Source organism: Tamandua tetradactyla, chromosome 9 (genome assembly GCF_023851605.1).
Source record: "Tamandua tetradactyla isolate mTamTet1 chromosome 9, mTamTet1.pri, whole genome shotgun sequence".
Lineage (NCBI taxonomy): Eukaryota > Metazoa > Chordata > Mammalia > Pilosa > Myrmecophagidae > Tamandua > Tamandua tetradactyla.
In genome coordinates, this window is record NC_135335.1 from 3,358,315 (window position 1) to 3,375,701 (window position 17,387).

General features: G+C 48.5%; 1 protein-coding gene across 2 annotated transcripts in view; it reads left to right on the forward strand.

Moving 5' to 3' along the window:
* LOC143646481 (actin, alpha skeletal muscle 2-like) overlaps positions 1-9,719 on the forward strand; it is a 49,429-nt gene extending 39,710 nt beyond the window's left edge. For both annotated transcript variants that reach the window (XM_077115402.1, XM_077115401.1), the window contains exons 9-10: positions 1,351-1,528; positions 9,330-9,719. In XM_077115402.1, coding sequence (XP_076971517.1) covers positions 1,351-1,528; positions 9,330-9,473 — 322 coding nt within the window. In that variant the 3' untranslated portion in view covers positions 9,474-9,719. The remainder of the gene's footprint in view (positions 1-1,350; positions 1,529-9,329) is intronic.
* Positions 9,720-17,387: the final 7,668 nt, after the last annotated feature.

Consider the following 17,387-nt stretch of genomic DNA (forward strand, 5'->3'; position numbering starts at 1 on the left):
GCAGGGGCTGGAGGCCGGTGTGAGGATCCTATCTGAGTTAGCAAACAGCAGCCAAGGAGCGCCCCATTTCCAGAGTCCCTCTAACACCTGCTCACACTTACGAAGCACCTACCATCCCCTGCCACTTTGCTGGCCATTGTGTCTGGGTTGGAGATGTGGGGTGTATGGGATTCTTTAATCCTCCCTGCAATCCCATGTTATCCCATTTTATAGATGCAGAAATTCACTTGAAAGTGTTAAATCATTTGTGAAGTGTTATTAATTACTACACTGCAAGTCTCGTCTCTCAGAATTTAGGATATATCCTCCCCCTGCTTACAAACTAATTTGAAATGTAAAATTTAAGACCAAGTAGGGAAGGAGACACCATAGTTTTGGAAAGCATGTTGGAATTTTGGTTGACAGAGGTTTTAAGCAAGCGCTTGAGTTGAGTAAGCGCTTTGGCAGACACATCTCAACAAGAAAAACGAATGATTATAAAATACCCACTGTCTGGGAAAATGAAGCATGCCAGGTAGTCGTAAAAAACCAGACCCTTAAATTAATTTGCCACATAAGGGACAAAGGAGAATGAGAGAGAACCAACTGTATTAGAAAGTTCACGGCAATAATAATGTAATATAAGCTGAGTGTATCTCTCGGTCCCAGAATGCAGTCTTAAAACATAACATGCGCCTTCAAAATATGAAGCAGATGTGTGAAGAGGTGACTGAGTGAGGGGCTTCAGGCCCCGCCTAAGGGGGCTCTTGGGGGGTTCCCGTCTTGGTGGAATCACCATCACAATCGCCCTAATGCTCTTTGGATCCGGCACATTCTAGATGGTTCCTCTGAATTAGCCTAATTGATCCTTAGCCCAACCATAGGCAGCCAGTGCCACCACCATGAGGAAACTGAGGCACGGACGGCCCCTCCCCCTCCCCTCCCCAAGCCCGTGCTATGAACAGACAGCAACGCAACCCGTGCACCTCTTCAGTGTCTTCCTCATTTGATCTGAGTTTATTCATTGGGCAAAATGATGGAGGAAAGTACTCATCGGTCCAACTTTTCGAAGTCTGCTTGAGCAGGCACTCAGAAATCCTTTTCGTGAAATGATTGATACCCAGGTGTTAAGAATCAATAGTCAATAACATTTGACTATTGATTCTCTCAGAGGAGAGAGAAGGGGCAGCGGTGTGGTCCAGCAGGCTTTAGCCGCCGGTCCCCGGTGTACCCAGTGGGACCCCCCGGAGCCCTGTCTTGGAGCGCTGACGCTTGCCCTCTGCGCTGCGGCAGTGTGGGGCTGGGGGGCGGGTCCATTGCACATGCGCGGTGCAGCCCCAAGGGGCCGTGTCTCCCACCCTCCGCAGGCAGCGCCGGCCTGGGCCTCCACGTGGCCGCCTACCAGAGCATCAGCTCCTGCGACCCCACCCTCTGGAAGAGTCTCTACAGCCACGTCCTGCTCTCGGGGGGCACCGGCTCCTGCTCTGGCCTGCAGTTCCGGATGCAGAGGGAAATGTCAGCCCTGGTGTCCCCGTCCCTGTCCGTGAAGGTAGGGCACTACCTTCCCCACCCCAGTGGCTTCCCAGGTATCTCTGCAGTGCCTCTGACACACCAGGCATGGTCCCAGGCAGGTGCAGAGGCATCAGCAGAGAAAACACACTCACACTGAAAAATCCTGGGTGCTTATACTCTAGGGTTCTGGGGGGGTGGGGTGGTAGTGAGGGGTGGACAGCAAGAAGGAGGAATGTTAGTCACACAGAAAAGGAAGGAGGGAGGAAGTGCTGCAGGGCTTAGGAAGACTTAGAGCAAGTGAGTGGTTAGGGCAGGTTCCTCGAGAAGGTGACCATGAGGTGGACGCTAAGAGAAGGCAAAGGGAGCTGCACAGATGTCTGGGAACAGCATTGCACGCAGTGGCCCAGAGTGCCAGAGCCAGCCTTGCTTCCCCAGGGAGGGTGTTGGATGACCCGAGTGGGCAAGGGATGAGGAGGAGATGCAGGGAACGGCTTTCACCCTGAGAGGCACTGGAAACCCCTGGAAGGTTTCAAGGGGAGATGCACTGGAAACCCCTGGAAGGTTTTGAGGGGAGATGTGCCATGACCCAGCCAGGTCCTGTGGGAGGGTCTGGTTGCCCTGTGGAGAGCGGCCTGTAGAGAGGAGACATGGGGACATGGGGCCGTGTCCAGTCCAGGTGGGAGATGCTGCTGGCTTAGGGCAGGCTGTGGTCGCACTCCAGATGGCTGCTGAAGAGCTGAAGTAGGGCATGAGTGATAGACAGAGGCCAGGGGTGTCCCCAGATGTTCTGGGAATATGGAGCTGGCATCCTGAGATGGGAAGACCAGGGGAGGGTGGGGGCTTGAGGGAAGGTGTGCATAGGTGTTTGGACAGGTCTTGGGTGAGCTGTCTTTTGGGCATCCACATGCAGACCTTGGAGAAGGACCTAGAGTTCTGAAATAGGAGCGAGGCTCTGGCTGCAGACACTCCCTTAGGAGTTTTCCGCACAGCAGTGACATTGTAGACCAGATGAGATCACTGAGAGGCAGTAGGGATGGAGAAGAGGCTGGAGCTCGTCATGGCAGCCATGGTCAGTCTGGTGAGGAGAGGCTGGAGGTCCAGGAGCAGCCAGCAGAGAGGGAGCTGCAGAGCATGGGGATCGCAGGGGAGTGGTGCTGGGAGGCCAAGCAAAGGCAGTCTTTGTAACAGGAGAGCAGGCAAGTGGGGCAGACCCAGCACATTTGCTGTGGTAGGACAAGGCCCAAAAGCTGCGTCCTACACATTCAGCAATGAGGGGGCATCCATGACAAGCAGTAGCTGCAGTCCAGTGGGAGAACCTGATAGAGGGAGCAGCAAAGGAGTTCTTCTGCAACAAAGAGCAGAGAAATGGGTGACAACTCGGGGGCCATGAGGTCAGGAGAAGCCTTGGCACATGTGATTATGGTTGTGATGGTGGTGGATGTGGTGGTGATGGTGATGGTGGTGGTAGTGATGGAGATGGTGGTGACAGTGATGGTGGTGGTGATGGACATGGTGGTAGTGATGGTGGTGGTGGTGGTGATGGTGGTGGTGGTGGTGGTGGTGGTGATGGTGGTGGTGGTGATGGTGATGGTTGTGGTGGTGGTGGTGGTGGTGGTGATGGTGGTGATGGTGATGGTGGTGGTGGTGGTGGTGGTGATGGTGGTGGTGGTGGTGGTGGTGATGGTGGTGGTGATGGTGGTGGTGATGGTGGTGGTGGTGGTGGTGGTGGTGATAGCTGTGGTGATGGTGGTGGTGGTGGTGATGGTGGTGGTGGTGGTGGTGGTGGTGATGGTGGTGGTGGTGGTGGTGGTGGTGGTGGTGGTGATGGTGGTGGTGATGGTGGTGGTGGTGGTGGTGGTGATGGTGGTGGTGGTGGTGGTGATGGTGGTGGTGGTGGTGATGGTGGTGGTGGTGATGGTGGTGGTGGTGGTGATAGCTGTGGTGATGGTGGTGGTGGTGGTGATGGTGGCGATGGTGGTGGTGGTGGTGGTGGTGGTGGTGGTGGTGGTGATGGTTGTGGTGGTGGTGGTGGTGGTGGTGGTGATGGTGATGGTTGTGGTGGTGGTGGTGGTGGTGGTGGTGGTGGTGATGGTGGTGATGGTGGTGGTGGTGGTGGTGGTGATGGTGGTGGTGGTGGTGGTGGTGATGGTGGTGGTGATGGTGGTGGTGGTGATGGTGGTGGTGGTGGTGGTGGTGGTGATAGCTGTGGTGATGGTGGTGGTGGTGGTGATGGTGGTGGTGGTGGTGGTGGTGGTGATGGTGGTGGTGGTGGTGGTGGTGGTGGTGGTGGTGGTGATGGTGGTGGTGGTGGTGGTGATGGTGGTGGTGATGGTGGTGGTGGTGGTGGTGGTGATGGTGGTGGTGGTGGTGGTGATGGTGGTGGTGGTGGTGATGGTGGTGGTGGTGATGGTGGTGGTGGTGGTGATAGCTGTGGTGATGGTGGTGGTGGTGGTGATGGTGGCGATGGTGGTGGTGGTGGTGGTGGTGGTGGTGGTGGTGGTGGTGATGGTGGTGGTGGTGGTGATGGTGGCGGTGGTGGTGGTGGTGGCGGTGGTGGCGGTGGTGGCGGTGGTGATGGTGGCGGTGGTGGCGGTGGTGGCGGTGATGGTGGTGGTGGTGGTGGTGATGGTGGTGGTGGTGGTGGTGATGATGGTGGTGGTGATGGTGGTGATGGTGGCGGTGGTGATGGCTGTGGTGATGGTGGTGGTGGTGATGGTGGTGATGGTGGTGATGGTGGCGGTGGTGATGGCTGTGGTGATGGTGGTGGTGGTGATGGTGATGATGGTGGTGGTGGTGATGGTGGTGATGGTGGTGGTGATGGTGGTGGTGGTGATAATGGTGGTGGTGGTGGTGGTGATGGTGATGGTGGTGGTGGTGGTGGTGGTGATGGTGGTGGTGGTGGTGATGGTGGTGGTGGTGGTGATTGTGGTGGTGATGGTGGTGGTGGTGATGGTGGTGGTGATGGTGGTGGTGGTGATAATGGTGGTGATGGTGGTGGTGGTGGTGGTGGTGATGGTGGTGATGGTGGTGGTAGTGATGGTCGATATGGTTGTGTTTGCAGTCATGGTAGTGATGGTTGTGTTGATGGGTATATCTGCAGATGGGAGCATACGCTCATGGAGATGAACCACAGGCAAGTGAAAGCTACTGACACAGGAGAGGCAAAGCTTCACATATAGCATGTGTGAAATTCTCCCTCCTCATTGTAAGTTCCCTGCACAAGTCATGACCTACCTCCAAGTCCATTGCTGGCTTTTAGGAAGTCACTATGACTACCGCAACCCCCTGCACCTGTCAAGTGATCTGTCAGCATCACCTGCAGCAGAAAAATAATAGTCTCCACCTATTTTTTAGAACTGCTTTCATTTTTCAAAAAACTGGTACATGGTCATAATAGAAAATCTATTAGCAAAGAAAGGGTGATGGATTTAAATTTTTAGTCCCAATGCACTCCCCCAGCTTCCTCTGACCAGCTCGGCTTGGGCAAAAGGCCCCACCGATCAGCTGGTTCGGTTGGGGCTGGAAGGCCATTGAGCTGCTTCTCACTTAACTCACCTCTGCCACATTCACTGGGTCTCTTTTGGTTAATAAAGGCTTCCACCCCTCCTCCCAGTGCATCTAGGTTTCGGGGAAGCTGTTCATGGTTGTGGGGTTCACCAGACCAGGGCTGTCCTGTAGCCCCAGCTGGACTCTTCTACCTGCTTCTTTTGCCAGGAGGCTGGGCAGGTAGTTCTCTTGGGACAGTCAGCACATGGCGTTCCTTCTCTCTCTAGGTCCTTCTCAAGCCCTCAAGCTGGCTGCAAGCCCATTGACCACCTGTGTCTGCTGAGGGATCATGGGGGACCTTTATCAGCATGACACCCCTTTGCAACCCAGGGCAGGCTCCCAGCTTCTTTTGGTACCCTCCCACAGCACGGAAACTCTGGGAAGCCAGTTGAGTAGCGCTGCGAGCAGCTATCTCAGAACTTTTCTCCATTCCTACACCTGTCTCATTTACATGTCCCTTTTGCTTGTGCCCCTCCAGCTTTGGCATGGGATGCCATGCGAGGACCCCTCCTTCCAGGGTCCAGAGGCAGGAAGTACAGACATAATCCCTGTTGCCCTCAGTGCCTCATGTTTCTCTAGAGGATTCCATCACCCACCACCCCTGTCCTACTGGAGTACCAGTGAGGGTGAGGTCCTCGCAGAGAGGACTATCCTTCTCCCTTCCTGGGTGCATCTTCTCCCTGCCACCTACCAGCCCTCTCCCTGCCTACCGACAGCCTCCCCTGCATATCTCCCTTCTTTACTCTTCACCTATACATTTTGTGCCTGATGCTTCCCAGCTCTTGCTCAGAGCTCTTCCTCTCCAGCAAGCCTTGCTCTCACAGATGAGAGCCCTGCTTTATAGACCAGAGTGAAATTTGAAAGTAAGCACACAACAAAGGAGCTAACCTGTCCTCACCCCAGAAAAGAGTGCCACCGGGGCAACAGAGAAGAGTGGAATTCCGTGGACATATAGTCTTTCAGCCGGTATTGCACAAATGTTATGCCACTCCCCCTTCCAAAGTCTGCAGCCCTCCTTATAGTATCTTATATAATATTACAAGCATTTATGTAATATTCGAAAACTGCCAGCCGACCCGTCAGTGCAACCAAAGCCCACAGCCTTGTTTTATGTCTCTTCTGCTCTTCTCTTGGGGGCCCAAAGCCCTCTAGGCTGCTGCATGTCATGAACTTTTACTAGTCACAAAGAAGGGTTACAGCTTAGCCCAGAGAGAAAACAAACAATGGAGTATTGCTGCATTGTGAATTTCTTGACCATCTTTGCTGAGGGATCTCTCTGGCCAGCTCTGTGTTCTGCTACCATGGGGCTGAGCTGCTCTTTGGCCCCAGCTCTCACCCCACCTGTCTTCTGAGTCTTAAAAAACAAAACAAGCAAAACATCTCCATCCGAAGCTTGAAGGTAGCACCCATTTCCTGAGATTTTATGGTAGTTTAGCTCTTTCTCTGCCTGCTCTCTCTCTTGCCTAATTATCTCTGGGGGAGAAAGCAAGGTTGATTCACCTTTACTAATCTACAATGCCTGTCACATTAGTCACGATTCTGTAGGAAAACAAAACCAACAGGAGATATCTGTAAATATTAGAGATTTTTATAAAAATTGTCTCACATGACTGTGCACAAGTCCAAATTCCATAGGGCAGACTGCAAACTGGGGATCCCAATGAAGGTTTTCAATGAATTCCCCAGGAGAAGGTGGCTGGCTGAAGTCGAGGTGGGAATTCTCCCCTTCTGACTGCTGAGGTCATCACTTCTCCCTCCAAGGCCTTCAACGGAGTAGATGAGACATCACTCATTGTTGATGCAATCTCCTCAGTTAGTTGTAGATGGCATCAGCCGTAGTTACAGTCAACTTACTGACTATTTAAATCCATGAAATGTCCTCCCAGAAACAATCACATCAGTGCTTGCTTGACCAGACAACTGGCACCAAAGGCAGGTCAAGTTGACACCTGAACCCAACTATCACGCCCATTAAAGTTTTCCCTAAAGAAGAGATGAATTCTCTGCCTAACACAAACTCATTAATTCTCAGCAAGAGGCTCATCGCAATGGGCCCAACACTTTAAATAGTTGTATTTCCCGACCGCCCAAATCCTGCTGTAATGAGTATTTTGGGCTAACATTGGGGGCGACATTTCCACTTATTTCTGAAGAATGGTATTTCCTTGGAATACATTTCTCGATGTGGAACTGCTGAGCCGGAAACGTATGCACGATTTAAGGCTTTCTGAACATATGGCCAGAGACTCACCGGAGCTCTCCCTTCTCCAGTCCTGCCAGCGTGGGCGAGGCTGCTGGGCGCCCACATCCGCTCTGGCATGGGGGCTCCCTGCAGCTGAAAACCTGCTGCCATATTTATAGGGACAGAAAGTCGACCAGAGGCTTCCAGGACCCGGGGAAGGGGAGAGAGGGAGGTGCTTAGTGGGCACAGGGATTCGGTTTGGGGAGATGAAAAGTTTTAGAAATGGAAGGTGGTGATGGCATCACAACTGCGTAAAAGTGATAATGCCACCGAAATCGCGCATTTGAAAATGGTTAAAATGCCAAATCTCATGTTTTATTTGCACGTTGCCACCATTTTTAAACGTCTTTTGCCAACTTGATAGAGCAGAAATACATTACCATTTTAATTTGTATTTCTCTCATTTCTAAAGAGGGGGAACAATCTTGCCCCTGGTTTCTGGCTGTATTTTCTTTTTTAGATGTTTTTGAAATGCTTTTTGCACATCCTGTGGCCATTTTTCAAGGGGTCGGTTTTGCGTGCTTCTTGAGGACACACGTCACCCAGGCTGCCGCGTGCTTTTGTAGGGTTTGTGTGTCTGTTCAGATAAGGGGCAGGCGGAGGAGACCGCCTGTTGTGGAAGGTGGAGTGAGCAACCCGGGCCCCGGTGCCAGCACTTCCTCTGCCTGATGTTTTCACCCTGAACCTGTTTTCGTTTTGCCCTTTTAAAATTTTTCTTCTGAAAATCTTAGTAATTTTTCTTCTCTTAACCAAGACCAGCAAGTGGTGTCCAAGCCAAGCCCTGGTTTTGCAGCAGAGCCAGTGCGAGCCTGGGATGGAGCCTGAGAACGTCCTGTCTTATTCCCACTTGGCTGGGTCTGCGTGTACCGAGCCCCCCAGGGCGCTTTCCCAGATCCCCGCAGTCATGCCTCTGGCGTCAGTCGTGGTTTGCCAGGCTGCTGTGGTAGACACACAAGGTGGCATGGCTTAACCACACAGGGGTCCCCAAATCAAGGCAGCTGCAAGGTCCGCTTCCTCCCCAAAGTCTGTTGTGCCGGGTACTGGCTCCCCGCCTTCCCCAGGGCCCCCCACCATCTGCGGGGACCCCACTGTCCCCAGGGCTCCCTGCTCTCTGCAGGGCCCCCCACCTCCCACAGGGCCCCCCTCTTGCACAGCTGCCTCCTGTCACCAGTGGCCTCTCTCCCGGGGTCTGCTCTTCGGGCCTCCACTTACTTCTAGCTGTCCTCGGGCTTTCTCGGGCTTCCAGTCTCTTCTCCTTCTAAGGACTCCGGCCATATGGAGTCCTCACCAGTCCAGTAGTGCGGCCTCAGGGTTGGCCAGCGTTTCACTAGAGGTCCTAATTACAAATCAACTCACACCCCCGGGGTGTGGATTAAGACTCAGAAAGTGTCTTTCATTGGGGAGCGTAATCCAACTGGGGACGCCGCAATCCAGTGGGGACGCTGTCCTATGTTTTAGACTAAGAAGCATGCTGCAGGATGCTGCACCCAAAGGCCGAAGGATGGTGAGCGGGCACGTGGGGGCAGCAGCCCTTGGCCCTGAGCCCTGGGGGTCACCTGCCACCACCTCCCTGGCCCTCCTCACGGACGGCTGGGGACACCCGAATCTCCCCCCACCCCCGGGCCCAGAGGCATAAAGAAGGCCTGTCACCACGGAACAGACCCCTAGTGGAGTGCCTGCTTCCTAGAGGTCCTGTGACAGGCCGAGCAGAGCGAGCACCACAGTGTGAAATTTGTAGTGTGCAAAGTACAAAATCCTCATGCATAGTCTTTCAATAAGTGCAAAATGGATCATATATCTCTTGGATTCATGATACACGCTTCAATGGATCTAAGTGCCAAGGAGCCCATTGTGCTTTGGTTTATTTTATCCTATAGCATAAAGGTGTAAGAAGTAACGTGCAGGCTGTTAAATAGCTTTAAAAGCCAACCATAATTTCTGTTTGCCAGGGGGGACAATGACTGTCTGTGACGTGCTACAGGGAAGGATGTGGCTGTGTCCCCATCTAGAGTGAAGTTTTGATTGTGGTGTCTCCTCCGCTCCCCTGTAGGTGCTGCGCTGCCCATACTCCACGTGCAGTGCCTGGGTGGGCGGCTCCATCCTGTGCTCGCTCTCTACCTTCAAGGACATGTGGGTCACCAGAGAAGAGTACAGCGACATCGGCTCCTCTGTCGTCAGTAGAAAGAGCTTCTGATTTGTGGCCCCCGTCACCTGTGCCCCATCACCTGTGTCCCAGCACCTGTGTCCCATCACCTGTGCCCCCATCACCTGAGCCCCATTACCTGCGTCCCTCTCACCTGTGCCACCTACACCAACTCCAAGCTACGCCTCAGCCTGGCTGAGCTACTTGGAGCTCACAATCAACCCAAGCATAGGGTGGCCCTTCGTTCCACAGACTTTTTACAAAAAGGGCCAATAAAGGGCAGATTCTGCTGCTTCATGTGGGCAAGGCTTCCTGCATCTTAGGGAATACTTCATTAATGTAGAGTAAAAGGGGGAGGGAATTTTTTATTTTCTCTGTGTATCAGGTAGGATGGCTAGATTATGCCGCAGTAACAAACAACCCCCAAATCTCAGTGGCATTAAGAAAAGCTTGTTTTCCACATGTGCTGCGTGCTCATCGGTGCTCAGGGAGGGAGTGCTGCTGCATCCTCCTTAAGCCGAGTCCAGGCTGGCAGACCAGACACCATCTGGAATGTTCCGTTCATTGTGGCCAAGGAGAAGCGAGTCTTGCATTGGCCAACAAATGTTCCAGCCCGCAAGGGACACACACAGCACTTCTGCCCACATTTCGCATGGCCCCACCAAGCTCAAGGGCCCAGGAAGTGCCATCCTGCCGTGGCCTGCCCGTGCCTGGCCTTGGCATTCTCGCTCGTGAGGGCAGGGTGAGGCTGGTGTACAGACCTTCCAACAGCATTACAAGGACATTTAATCCATATGGCATTGCTGCGAGGTCATTTTCCTTTGAGCCAGTTCCATGATGCAGGAACTGAGGCTGAGAGAGGCATTTAGAAAGAGACCTAAGTGTAAGAAAATTAAGTTTAGCTTTCACACAAGATGGTGCAGGAAAGGGCTGCAGGACAGCTCAAACCGGTCTTGCAGGCAGGGAAGGACAGAGCCTCTGATATAAGCCTAGAGCTGGTGCCAAATAGGTAGAAGCAAAGTTTAAATAAGTAATGGTCAGGGTCATTGAAATGCAAAATGTTACTAAAAGCTGGAACCTTCAGCGGGAGATTTGAATTAGTTAGAGCATCCGGATAGGCCGGAGCCCCTGGAGTATCCAATCAGCAGAGAAACGGGGGCGCCTTAGGAGCTGAAAACCTGTGGCATTCTCGTGTTTGGCGCGTTTCAGCCACGCCCCGTTCTTGCAAGATCATGAATAAATCCTTTTCTTCTCCACAATCGGGTGAGTGTTTATTCTCTTTCAGGTAGGACATTCTTTCTAACAGTAAGCAGCATCCAGTGGGCGTGCTGAGGGGGCGAGAGGAGACACGAACAGAGAAAAATGTGACAATCCCCAAACTGCAGACGCGGTTTACAGAGTGTAAATGTGCTCTGGGGACTCAGCCGGGTAAAGTGGAAGAAGTCCACGTGGACGCTGTCGCGTGCAATTTCAGAATATCAAAGATGAAGATACATTCTGAAATCTTTGAGAGAAAAACAATGAAAACAGCAACAATAAAAAATCAGAGTAACTATAAAGTGAGGCCACCAGATAAAATATGGCCTGCCCAGTTATATTAGGATTTTATCTGGTAAACAAGAAATAACTGTTTAATGTAAGTATGTCCATGCAATATTTGGGGCACGGGCATACTGAAAAGTTATTCTTGTCTATTTTAGTTTCCTAGGCTGTTCAAAGCAAGTACCTTGAAATGGGCGGGGTTAAACAACGGGAGTTTATTCGCTGATGTTTTCCAGGCTGTGGAGAAGTCCGAACCAATACATCATCGAGGCGATGCTTTCTTCCCAGAGAGCAGCTGCTGGACCCTCGGTTCCTCAACCATGTGGCAGGTTGTCCTGGGCACATGGTGGTGTCCGCTAGCCTCTCCTTCTCTTCCGGGTCTCACATTCCAGCTTCTTGCTTCTGTGGCTTTCTCTCTCTCTCTGTGTCTGAATTTCATTCCATGTATAAAGGACTCCAGTAAAGGGTTTAAGACCCATCTAATGGAGGTGGACCACACCTGAACTGGCGCAGCCTCATCAAAAGGTCCTGCCTACCATGGATTACATTTAAGAGCATATTTTTCTGGGGTACATACAGCTTCAACACCTCTCCCCTCCCCCCCGCATTGTCTATCTGAAATTCCAATTTAACCAGGTGTCCTGTATTTCTCATTTCCAAATCTGGTAACCCCACTCTACAGGAAAGAAATCAGATTCATATCAGAATTTTGAATTCTTACCTGCAAAACTCTTGCTAGAAGACAATGAAAGAATACCAGCGAAGGGAGAGCACAGGCAAAGACTCAGAAAATTTACCACCCATAAACCATTTCTGAAAAAATACCAAGGATCCCCTACAAGATAAACAAACGAAGAAATAACCCAAGAGAAACTGTGAGTGAAGAAGCCAGGCCAAACTCAGAGTTAAATCTAAATCATTTTAATACAGAATTTTTAAAAATGACTAACCGTGTGGAACAGACATCTCAGATCTCAGAATGGAAGCGATGCAGGTGGGAATGAAGAAGTGAAATTGTGGAAATATGGATATTCATTAACTCATGAGATTGATCACAAAGAATAGGTTTAGTTTTATAACTTAGGGATAACAGGTCCGTGAACAAATAGAAGGTTCTGTCTACTCTGCTCAGCATAAAGCAATGGTTTCTGTCACCTACCCCAAACCCTCCACCTGTGCCAGGTAATTCCGGGAGTGGAAAGATACCACTTTTCTATGTTCTACTGCGCCTAAATGTCATATCCCTGTTAGTGGAATGTCATTGCAGATGCCAAAACATTTTGACAGTCAGCTATTGTTTCTGATTCTTTCATGGCCTGAAATCAAATTTTATTATTTCAGTTTAGAAATTTTAGCAAAGTTGCTTGCCACTGTCTTTCCATCAGGTCATTGCCCAAAACAATACGGCTGACAAGCATTCTTTCTGCACTGATCTGCAGGCTTTCTCCACTCATCTGCTTGATAATGAATTTCATTTTCATTATACTATATAAATCAGGATACTTTTATGGTAGTGAACCTCTGTGTGATAGTGTCATTACTTAGAAGTAGACAGCGTAATCTAAAGAAATTTAAAGCAGAAGGACTGTGTCCTTTTTAATATTCTGAATGACTATGTACCATAGGCATTATACTTTGAAAAAATTTAAAATCACGTAAGGTTGACCAATCAGAATAGAAATAAATGGGACATATGTAAAATGAAATTACAAAGAGAAACTGAAAATAAAGTAATGGGAAAGGGTCCTGTTTTAGTTTGCAAGCTACCGGAATGCAATATACCAGAAACAGAAAGGCTTTTAAAAAGGGGAATTTATTAAGTTGCAAGTTTACAGTTCTAAGCTTATGGAAATGTCCAAATTAAGGCAAGGGTATAAAAATGTCCAATCTAAGGCATCCAGGGAAAAAAAACTCTTAAGAAGTACAATGACATTCAGGGTTTTTCTCTCAGCTGGAAAGGTACGTGGCGTCACCTGCCAGCTTTCTCTCCAGGAAACTTCAATGGCTTCCCCGGGGGCTCTGTCAGTGCTGTTGGCTCTGGCTGCTCTGAAGCTTTTTCCAAAAGGGTTCCCTCTTTAAGGGAACTCCACCTTGAATGGATGGAGATGCATCTCCATGGAAACCATCGAATCAAAAGTTACCACCCACGATTGGGTGGGTCATATCTCCATGGAAGCAATCGAAAAGCTCCCACCCAGCACACTGAATGAGGATTAAAGGACATGGCTTTACTGGGGTCCACAACAGATTCAAACTGGCACAGGTCTGTTGGGAAAATGAGAACAACAGTAAGAAGATGTAAAATAAATAGGATTCAAACACAGTGGTTAGAAGAATGAAAGGGGTATTTGATTTGTAAAAAGTGGGGGAGGGGGGACAACAACAAAAAAATGAGGTCCTGAATCTGTTTTGGTGAAAGCAGCTTCAAAATATATCAAGCCAAAATTTAAAGGAACACATGGAAAAATTTTCAAAAACCCAGAGTTATAGCAGGGCATTTCAATAAATATCTCAAAAATCAAGTGTTCAAGAAGCCAAGAAATCCATTAGACCAATAGGGATTGAAATTATAGATTGAGTGACTTGGCCTAACAGGTATACCCACGCCATCCGTGGACGTGTGCACACATCTGTACCACAGTTAGTCCTACACCCGGAGAAGACACTTTCTTTCCAAACATGCATCTAACACAGGCCATTTACTGTAGATTTCAAAGGTCTTAATAGATTCTGAAAACATCAGACATCCAAAGATCACATTGTCTCACCTTTTTCCAAAGAAAATTTAAAATTAAGTGTCAAAGGGTAGCAAAAACATATACACTTCAGGGTGAGATAAATGGGGTAGATGGAAATACGGGTGGTCGATGAGAGGGAGGGATGAGGGGTATGGTATGTAGGAGTTTTTCTTTTTACTTCTTTTTCTGGAGTGATGCGAATGTTCAAAAAAATGATCACGATGATGAATACACAACTATGATGTATTGTGAGCCACTGATTGTACATAGATGGAATGTATGTGTGTGAAGATTTATCAATAAAAATATTTTTTAAAATATATATATGCTTCTTGGGCCTTTCATGCAGGAGACCAGGACCTTGCACCCCCCCCCCCAAAAAAAAATATATATATATATGTACTACTTGGGATATTTAAACAGCTGTCCCGCCTGGAGCTCACAGACGTCCTGGCACCTGCTGGCATGAGTTCAGCCACTGCACGAAGCCTGGCCGACCCCACCTTCATTTCCGTGGGGCTCCATCATCCACACTGAAAGAGGACACGCCCATGGGCCTCAGCTCAGCCTGTACAGGGCAGCGGGCAGGGGGTTGGCTACATGTGGAGACATCAGGGAACAGACCAGTGAAATTGATAAACAAAACCCTCAGATTCTATGCCCCAGTTGAAAGCAAAGCAGTCAATATGCCTAGCCTAGTTGATAAATTTTAAAATTCCATGTTGAGTTTTGAAAAGTAAAAACAGAAAGAAATCTACAGCACTGTGCCATGTATTATTTAAAACACACACACAAAAAATGATATTGCATTAATTAATAAAGGAAAATAAATACTTGAGAGTATAGTAAACATATACACTGAGGGTCTACAGGGAAGAGTGGGTGGGGGCAGGGATGAAGGGGACAGATCACATAAAAGAAGATGGGATCTGTTCTAGTTTGCTAGCTGCTGGAATGCAACGCACCAGAGACAGATTGGCTTTTAATAAAAGATTTATTTTGTTAGTTCTTCACAGGAAAGGCAACTAACTTTCCACTGAGGTTCTATCTTACATGGGAAGGCGTAGGATGGTCTTTGCTGGCCTTCTCTCCAGGCCCCTGGGTTCCAACAACTTTCCCCGGGGTGATTCCTTTCTCCATCTCCAGGCCTGGGCTGAGCTGCAAGTGCTGAGATGAGGAATGCTGAGTTGCTTGGGCTGTGCTACGTCGAGCTCTCATTTAAGCACCAGCCAATTAAATCAAGTGTCATTCATTGCAGCAGGCATGCCTCCTAGCTGACTGCAGATGTAATCAGCAACAGATGAGGTTCACGTACCATTGGCTCATGTCCACAGCAACAGAACTAGGTGCCTTCACCTGGCCAAGTTGACAACTGAATCTAACTACCACAGGACCAATATTCAACTTCCCCATCTGGGGAATTCCTGATATTCTCACAGCAGTGGGGACGACCAATTCAATAGGTTGAGCCCTAGATGTTGGGGTTTGCCCCTATGAAGCTTATTTCTGCAAAGGAGAGGCTAAGCCTACTGATAATTAGGCCTAAGAGTCACCCCCTGAGAACCTCTTTTGTTGCTCAGATGTGGCCTCTCTCTCTAAGCCAACTCGGCAGGTGAACTCACTGCCCTCCCCTCTACGTGGGACATGACTCCCAGGGATGTAAATCTCCCTGGCAACGTGGGACAGAAATGCTGGATGTGCCAGGACCTGGCAAGAAGGGATTGAGAAAGTTTTCTTGACCAAAAGGGGGAAGGGAGAAATGAGACAAAATAAAATGTCAGTGGCTGAGAGATTTCAAACAGAGTCAAAAGGTCATACTGGAGGTCATTTTCATGCATTATATAGATATCCCTTTTCAGTTGATGGTGTACTGGGGAGGCTGGAGGGAAGTATCTGAAACTGCTGATCTGTGTTCCAGGAGCCTTGATTCTTAAAGACGATTATATAACCACATAGCCTTTATGGTGTGACCTTGTGATTGTGAAAACCTTGTGTCTGATGCTCCCTTTATCCAGGGTATGGACAGATGAATAAAAAAATAAAGACAAAAATAAATAATGGGGGGTAAGGGGTAAAAACTAACTGGGTAGATTGCAACACTAATGATCAATGAGAGGAAGGGTAAAGGGTATGGGATTTTTTTTTCTTTTTTTTTTCTTTCTTTTTCTGGAGTGATGCAGATGTTCTCAAAATGATCATGGTGAGAAATACACAACTATGTGATGATATTGTGAGCCACTGATTGCATACTTTGGATGGACTGTATGTGGGTGAAGATAACTCAATAAAAATATTTTTTTTTAAAAGATGAGACAGAGGCATAGCTGGCAGCTACGACGGTTAATAGTAAAATAATAAATTAACAAATAAACAAAAGTAAATAAAACGTTATTCAAGATAATTTCTTATCCAAAAATAAAAAAAAATTCTTTTAAAACGATGTTCCTTTCATAGAAGCTCCCCCAGGAAAACCTAACTTTCAAAAATTGAAACAATGATCACAGAAATCTGCACAGATATTGACTTCTAATTCCAGAAACTCTGTAGATGAGACAACTGAAAACTCTATCAGATCAAAAAAAAAAGCTAGAAAAGCTGAGGAAATACAGCAAATGTTCTTTAAACTCATAGTCACGGCGACAATGTGAGAACCAAAATAAGAGTGGAGTTAAAAGCCAGAGAGGAAAATGGGTGAGCTGTTACGAAGCTATCAAGTTCCCTTCCCTCCTTCCTTCCTTCCTTCCTTCCTTCCTCCCTTCCTCCCTCCCTCCCTCCCTTCCTTCCTGCCCCTCCCCCTCCCTCCCTTGTCCTGCCTCCTTCTCTCCTTCCTTCCTCTTAGACAAGGACTGGTCTGCTTTAATTCCAGCCTCCCTTCCCATACTGTAAATTATTTTTGTTCTGTGTTTTAGCCTGACTTATTATTGCTTCTGGAGGAAACCCCTCCAGACCACTTTCAGCAAGGCTCCCCTGGAGATAACCTCTCAGTTGCTGAGAATGTTCTTATTTTGCCTTCATTTTGTAAAGAGCATCTTTGTTGAACGACAGTTCATATATCCTAAAATTCACCCATTTGAAGGGTATCAGTCAATGGTTGGCGGCATGCTCACAGAATTGTGCAGCCATTACCCCAATCTATGTTGAGAACATTTTCACTTCAACTAAAAACCCCAAACCCGTTACAACAGTCACTTTCCATTCCCCTCTGTCTGGCAGTCCCAGGCAACCACTAATTTTCTTTTCCTCTCTCTGGATTTGCCTATTCTGGACATTTTATAACAATGAATGCATATGGTGTGAGGTCTTTTGTGAATGCCTTCCTACACTTAGCATGATGTTTTCAAGGTTTATCCATATTGTAACATGTATCAGTACTTCATTCTCTTTTTCTTTTTGCTAAATAGTCTGCTCTATGGATAGACCATATTTAATTTAGCCATTTGCATGCTAGTTTGCTTAAATTTATGTAAATGTGTGGGCCAGGAATCCCAAGCATCAAAATTATCATAAAATTAGCCCTTGCTGACATTGCTTGGGCAACTGGTGCAATCAAATGAAAACTGGTTGTAGAAGAACATTCTCTGGTCCTTGCTAAGGTAGAGGTATTGATAAAGGTCGGGCTTTGCTCAGTTTAGGAAGCCTGTGAAAACTTTACAGTAACCACTAACAAAAGATATAAAATATATTT